The sequence below is a fragment of the Elephantulus edwardii genome, unplaced genomic scaffold, assembly GCF_000299155.1.
Source record: "Elephantulus edwardii isolate Elephantulus edwardi_28Jun2011 unplaced genomic scaffold, EleEdw1.0 scaffold00080, whole genome shotgun sequence".
NCBI classification, from domain to species: Eukaryota; Metazoa; Chordata; class Mammalia; order Macroscelidea; family Macroscelididae; genus Elephantulus; species Elephantulus edwardii.
The window spans coordinates 7,245,835-7,253,659 of record NW_006399830.1 but is presented as its reverse complement, the minus strand read 5'-3'; the positions used below and the strand labels follow the sequence as shown (position 1 = coordinate 7,253,659).

General features: G+C 50.0%; 1 protein-coding gene across 2 annotated transcripts in view; it reads right to left on the bottom strand.

Moving 5' to 3' along the window:
• CALN1 (calneuron 1) overlaps positions 1–7,825 on the bottom strand; it is a 448,881-nt gene that overhangs the window by 146,615 nt on the left and 294,441 nt on the right. For both annotated transcript variants that reach the window (XM_006889661.1, XM_006889660.1), the window contains exon 4: positions 879–991. In XM_006889661.1, the coding sequence (XP_006889723.1) occupies positions 879–991 (113 nt within the window). The remainder of the gene's footprint in view (positions 1–878; positions 992–7,825) is intronic.

The window sequence follows — 7,825 nt, the reverse complement described above, 5'->3', positions numbered from 1 at the left end:
CTGTCACCACTTTCAAAAATCTACAGACCATCAATGTGGATGAAAACTAATAGCTGATTGTCAAATAAAGTTATAAAACTGTAAAAAAAAAAAAAGAAATAATCTACATTTTTAAGATGAGAAAATCAGTATTACCTCCTATTTATCAATAACCCCCCTATTTTGTAGCATTTGAGAAATGAAAACAGGGATATTTGGAATTTCCTAAGAAGTAGTACAAGACAGAAATAGGAATACAAGTGAAAAGCAGTGAACATCAATTACTTGATAAAACCATCCTTTCCTACTAAAGATGACAGACAGAGCTAAACAGATATGCTGGCCTCTCAACAAAGGACTCATGGAAAACTGATGCAAGACAAAACTGGCTTCGCCCTCACCAAAGTGCCCTTTCCGCATGCCCCTGGGAACAGGTCTCTTCCTTGAAATTTTAATTGTGATTTGAGTGGAATAGAGCAGGCTGGCATTCCACCCCACCACACATACACATTGTGTTATATGGCTTTAATGGCAATCGCCACATTGTAACAATGTAACTTCCCACCTCCTACCTGAGATGCTCATTTCCTTTCATCCTGCCTGCCTTCTGCACTGAAGAAATAAATAAATAAAGGCTTTTATGAATCAAAGTGGAGGAATCTTATTTCTCCAAAATTCAAAACCAGATATTTTAAAAATAACAACAACATTTTGAGTAGGAGGAAGACAAATTGGACACCTCCAAACCTGAGCTAGACAGATAAAGAGTTCTGATTCTTTGTTCTGAGACCCCAGCGTGGACCTCAACGGAGATACTCAAGTCAAGGAGGAAGAGAAGCTCAGAGTCAGGCCAAGTTTACCATTCATTAGACATAATTGTGAGAAGACTTTGGACCCACCTGCCAGAATATACTGTCAATGGTGTTGCCAAGAAAACCATCACGACCTTCTGAAGACACCAGCTTGGGGCCAAGAATGGTCATGAACTCGTCGAAATCCACCTGGCCGTCCCCTGGAAGAAGAAGAGAAAAACAGGATGTGACAAGTACTGAGCTGGACTTCTCCTAATGCAGTATCTCTGTATTTCCCTCACTGGCAGGAACCCAGCAAATAAAGAAAGCTGGTTTAGAAAACTGGAAGTACTGTAAATATTGGGTGACTATTAGCCCATGCAATGACCATCTTCCTAAGCAATGCCAACATTTCTATCCATATGCCTCCTTGTACCTGGTCACACCTCACACCCACTCCCCCTCCTGGCCTTCACACTGCCTGGATATTCCTGACAGAAACATCAGCTTTATTCCCCCACATCCTTTACCTTTGTCACCCGCCATAAAGCCAGCCCTTGGGCCCTGCAGTCTGCACCTGGTATGTCCCTGTGAGTGCTGTAGCTTTCTCACTGTCCCCACTGCCTTCTAGCGAGCATGATGGCAAAACTCTTTGAATAATTAATGCTCTTAAGACGGACACAGTGGGCTAAGTGTTGGCGGTTTGAATCCACTAGCCCCACCATGGGAGAAAGATGAGGCAGTCTGCATTCTAAGGGTGCAACTGCCTTGTTGGTAGGGAGTTCTGCTGCCAATCCAAAGGTGAGCAGTTCCAAGCCACCCGCGTCTCTGAGGGATAAACCTGGGCAGTCTCCTCTGGTGAAATTTACTGCCTCTGAAAACTCGCTGGAGGGTCAGCTATGCATAGGCTCTAACTCACCAGCAATGAATGACTCAAGAAGACAAAGAGATCCCAAATCTCAGTCTCACTGGCAACAATCCCAGCCCTGGTGGCACTGTGGATTAAGGATTGGAATGCTAATTGAAAAGTTGGCAATTTGGAACCAACAGCCACTAAAGAGGAGAAAAACTAAACACTCTGCTTCGGTAAAGATTTACAGCCTCAGACACCCAAGGGGAGAGTCTGCTCTGTCCTACGGGGTCACCCCGAGTCAGAATCATCTTGACAGCAGCGGGTGGTTAATCACAAGTGTGTCAATCCAAGTAACCGTGAATTATTGCCTTGTCTGTCAGCCGCCGTCAAAAACTCAAACCAAGTACTGCAGTGGGCAAAGCTGCAGCCAAGAAGCGTCCTCTTCACAGCGCTGAATGGCAAGTGTTAAAGACCCACGGGAGTCTGACCCGCATCAGGTGGATCTGCCTGCTTCATACACATGTGAAGAAGAACGAGCGCCTTTGAACTGTGGGTTGGCGAAGAATGCTGAATATACCACGGACTGTCATTAACAAAACAATAGAGCCTGGAGGAATAATAAAGTCTTAGAGAAGTGCAACCAGGGCGCTTAGAGGTGAGGAGGGCAAGACTTCTTCAATCATATTTTAAGTATGTTATCAGGAGGGGCCAGGAATTGGAAGGGGCTACCACGCTTGGAAAGGTGGAGGCTCAGGAAAGGAGAGGAAGCCCCTCAACAAGATGGACTCGATCAGGGGGTGCAGCAACAAGAGTTAAGAGCAGCTGTGAGGCTGAAGCAGGTCAGGCAAGCCTTCAGTCCTCTGCAGGTGAGGCTGCTGGGAGCCACTCAACACGCCCTGACTACAGCGCCCCCTTCCGGCAGGAGCTGGAGAGAGACCACCAGCCTGTCTGGAAGCCCACACAGGTGCTGGGCAGCGCAGTGAGGGGGGGACAGGCTAGTCCAAGTTCACGGTCCCTGAGGATGCCAGCCGGAAGCTGATGAGCAGTCATGATGCTTCTGAAGTCGACTTTGGCCGCAGGCAGAGCAGCTCATTTATAATCCCCAGTCCTTGGCCGGAAGGCGCACTGCCAAGTGATGGGGAACCAGGCTTCCTGATAGGCTGCTTCCACTTGCTCAATCACTCTTATGTAACTTCTGGTGGGGTGATTACCTTGTTAACTGGGACCACAAAATCCGCTGCCTTCCACTCAGACTGCAGAGACGTGAACAGGGCCTGACGCTGCCCAGGACGCTCCCTGAAAGGCAGTCTGCGTAATAAACTTCTCGCTGGCACTCATGCAACGGCCTGCCTTGTTCTTCAGTCTCTAGGTTCCAGGGGAAGGCAAACTGCTACTTCTGGTCTCTGCCCCAACTGAGGGGTGCCCTAATTCTTGGGGCAGCACCTACTCTCACCTCACTCTCTGCAGAAGAGGTTATTTTATGAGGACTGCAAATGGTTAACAATATCCAATTTTCCTACATTCATTGTTCTTACACTCCATGTTCCAATCACTAGCGTCTGCTTATGGCTGTTTCTCCTCCTATGTGTTTCCATACTTGAGGGCTCAGCCTCAGTTGCCCTATCTGATAGTCTAAGTGTGTTCTGCTGTACATAGGGTTTTCAAAGGCCTGCTATTTTGAAAGTGGATGGCCAATCCTTCTTCCTAGTCTGTCTTCATTTGATTGCTCAGATTTAGAACATTATCTGACAGACAAGCATTTTACAGAGAAGAGCTGATAAAAGATATTTCTCAGTAGTAGGAAAAATCCCCCAATAGAGTCTGTGCTGTTCCCACCCTTGCCAGGTGTGTTACTCAGTTGCTCCTTCAAAGGCTGGAAGTTCAAATCCACCCAGAGGTGTCTTGGAAGAAAGGTGTGGTGATTCACATTTCAAAAAATTAACCTCTAGGGGAGCTCTGGTGGCCTAGTGGCAAGAAGCTGCACTGCAGTCCCAGAGATGCACAGTTCAAATCCACCAGATGCTCTGCCGAGGAAGGAGGGACAATTTCCTCCTGTACCAGTCAGATTCAATTTGACGGTACACCACACACACACACACACACAAAATTAACCTCTGTAAACTGGATGGCACACAGTTCTACGCTGACACAATAGGATCTTCATGCATTAAATAAATGCCACTGGTTTATATTTTTGTTTTTTGTTTCAGAGAGAATATTTGAGATCTGAGGCTTTCTTTACTGGTCACACACACACTCTCTCTCTCTCTTAGTGTCACTGACGAAAAGGAGCCTCCGGCAGGCTTGGAGCAGAGGCCTGGGCAGCATCGGCTTCCTTACCCCTCTTGCCTCTCAGGACATTCTTCCGTCTCATGTTCAAGTCCGCGTAGCAGCCTGCAGCAAAGCCAAGAGCTGGCTTCTGATGCACAGCCCTATCGGCAGAACCGGGGGCCCATCTAGACAGAGCCTGAGGAAGCGGCCTCTTCGCAGATACTGCTCTAGCACATACACACGGTGGTGGGGAAACCCCAGTCATCCCTGCTGTTCCTAGAATTTCAGCGCCCATACTCCTACCCTGCAGCCCGAGGAAACCAAGGTAGGCAGAAGCCAAGCGAGAGTGTTTTACACTGAGTCCCTGACAGGGAGGCCTGGCGATCTACTCCCAAAGTAAAGAAGTGGAACCCCAGCACTGCGGCACATAGACACCCTGCAAGCCCGGAATGAGCTCACCCCTGCGGGTCAGCTTGCAGCCAAACAGCAGCCAGGCCTGGAAGGTGGACGCTAACACCAAGGAGGAATGTGCTCTTTATAATAATCAACCAGACAAGCCCCAAAGGGCAGCAGCGCTGTGAGCTGGGCCAACCGTCGGCATTAGGGATGTCTGAGGGATGGAACTGAGGGCTTTGCGGGCATTGCCTTGCCTTGTTCCAATCCAGTAGTAAGAGCAGGGCATACAGACGAGAAAACCAGGCGAGGGGAGTTATGATTAATGGGACTGAGGGCAGACAGTCAGTGCACTGCAGAACAGGGACCCCACTCGGGCTTTCTGCTCACATTTTCTCCTCCAGGGTTGGAGGTCATAGTCCGGCTCCCTACCTGGGCATTTCAGTCATGGATTTAGCAGGAAGTGAGGAGTGAGGGAGCTCTCAGGCGTCCTGAGACCCCGGAGCCAGGACATTTAAGGAGGAACTGGCTGTCATCAGTGGCATCCTGACAGGGCGCTGCGTGTCACGTGAAACCGCCCCACACAGGCCTCAGCAGCTGAGCTTTTTGAAGCACAGTGCCACCTCGTTGTTCAAAGGTGCCCCAGGTAGATCCGAACCGACAACCTTCTGGTTAGTAGCTGAAACACTTAACCTACGTGTGCTATTCTGGAAAACCAGGAAGCCTTGCCCTAACTGCCTCTTTGCCTGCAGCTGGCAGTTAATCCCAGAGCTCTGGGTCCTCCATGCGTGACCCTCCGAGGAGACAAGAACATTTCCCACCAAAAAAGAAAAAACAGAGAAGGGGAACAGTCCACTGGCAGAGGAGGCCTGTCCAGTTCTGCAGGCTCATGTTAAGATGCTGCCAAAGACCCACAGGGCCACCGAATGGTGCACATGGATGTCCACGCATCCCCAGTGGCCTGTCCCACACAGACCTGCCATCTTTCACGGAATGCGGCACAACTCCAAACACACAATCCTTATCCAGCTCATCTTTGGTTTAATGGGCCTTGAACAACAGGGAGCAGCAGGATGGGGGAGGGAAATCTATCCCTCTCCAGCATCTTGCTTCCTCCTTGGGCTTCTGAATATCATGATCCAGTTAGCAAGAGGCACAGGAAGCTAACCTGCTAAAGACTGCTTCTGGCTGCCCCCCACTGCTCTGTAAGTCACAGTAATGAACTTGAACTGGGACAGGAAGCTGCAGGGGGCCCAGATCGTGCAGTGTTCATTAAGTCCAGCCAGCTGAAACCTCCATGAAGAATAAAAATCACTGCAGACCAGAAGAGAGGCCAAAAATACACAGGAAGCAGGCGGGACCTGAGGGGGCCCAGGGTGACAAGGAGGCAGATTGGGAGGAAGGGAAGACATCTGAGACTCCATCAGATTAATTTACTGGAATCCCAGGGGGCAGACCTGCAGTGGCCCAGGTAAGGGGCCAACAGAGGGACAGAGAGGGACAGGCCTGTCCTCCAGGGGCTCACAGGCATAACCATTTCAGCAATGACCCAAACCAACTAATGCCCACTCTGAGTCACACACCCGCAGTCTGTTAAAGAAGAAATGTGCATCGCAGAGCTTGCAACAGCTGAGTTTTGAGAACCAGAGCACCAGGCCTTTCTTCCACGGTGCATCTGGGTGGATCTGACCTCCCAGCCTTGTAGTGAGCAGCCAAGCATTGCACTGCAGCGGCTGGCTTGCTATGGTGCTGGAAGGTGGGCCACTGGAATGTTCTAGCACTATCACCCATGTGGACAGGTTTCTATGGAGCATCCAGACCAGGAGTGGCAAGAAAGGCCTGGTGATCTTCTTTTGAAAATCAGCAAGTGACAGTCCTGTGGATCCTAACAGTGTGACTGATCTAGAACTCAGTTCTCAGTGAGATCTAGAACCAGCGCCTCCTCACTCTCTGAGTGAAAGAACAGAAACCCTGGAAGCACAGGGCAGGGTGACCGACACCAGCAAGCACATTCCCAGAGACTGAAGAGCTCACATGTGGCCTACGGACACTGTCACACAGAGCAGTGCAAACAGAGAAGAGGCTGCCTGATCACACTTCTGCCTATTAAAGCCAGCCACTGGTGGTATTCCTGGAAGAAATGCCCCTTCTTATTAGAATGGGAATTTGCAATTGCAGAGTAAGAAAGTCAGAGGGTAGCAGGGTGGGAGGGAGCTCTGGTGAAAGGATCGCTGGGAGTGCTGTGTTTAAAGGGCTCTGCTACCATCCAGAAGGCCAGCAGACAGAACCCAGCCTTCACCCAGCAGCAGAAGAGGAGGCAGTCGGCTGTGTAAGTTACAGCCTCAGTACCCTGCCTTGGAGGGCCCCCAGGGGTCGGAATGGAGCCCAAGGCTGAAGGGCTTTTGTATGTATTTTGGGGAGAGAGTAGACAGTTGTTGAGGCTGATGTCACCTGTCAATGCTACCTTTCCCATCCCTCCCTTACCTCCCTCCTTCAAAGAGAAGAAGGCGTTAAATGAATAGGGTTTGTCATTGATTGAATTGTGTCCCTTCCCTCACATTAAAAGAAAAAGTGTGGTAAGCCCTGGCCTCCATACAGTGGGCAAGCTATCCAGAGGGCAGCCTCGGCCGAAGAACATCATGCTTGGAGAAGCAGAAGGTCAGTGAAGGAGAGGAAGGCCCTCAATGAGATGGACTGACATCAGTGGGCTCAGGACCCAGGGCACCTGAGGGTGGGCGGGGCCAGGCAGGGCTTCCTGCCATTGGCTGCAGCAGTGGGCTCAGCACCTGAGGGTGGGCGGGGCCAGGCGGGGCCAGGCGGGGCTTCCTGCCACTGGACTCAAGGTTGCCAGGAGCAGAAGCTTGCTCAGGGCACCCAATGACAAGTAATACCTAAGCTGATATTCCCCTTTGGGAATGAGCTTTCTTTGTTATGTTAATGAGGTATTATTAGTGTAGGGCTTGTTTTCAATAACCGTTTTTGAGACATTAAAGAGTAAATTAACCAGGTAGAGCTAACAAGTACAAAGAGGAAGAACCTCCCCCCCCACCACCATAATCGCCAAGGAACCAGGGAACAGAAGTTGGGAAGGGAAGAGGAGTTCTCCCAGGGCAGACAAGGAATGCTTTCCTCTAGAGCCACACCCTGAATTTGACCTTCTAACAGCCTGTACATGACAAAGAACCTGCTACAAAGTATCACCTAAAGGGTTCAAGAGTAAGGAGGACACTGTGAGGACTAGAACAGTCCTGACCCAAGCGGTAGAGTTTCCAGTCACCTCACACGCGTGTAGAAGCTGGACAAGCAATAAAGAAGACCGACAAACAGCCAGCTTTGGAGAAAGGTGACGGCAAAAACTGTGCCATCGACTGCCAGAATGATCAAATCGGTCCCAAGGAATTACAGCCAGAATGCAGTCTGGAAGCAAAGACGCTGAGACTTCTCATCTACCCGACACACTCTCAGTCCCATCACCGCACTGTCCTCACATCGCCGCATGTCCACTTCTGTACCATCACCGCATGTCCACTCCTCACAT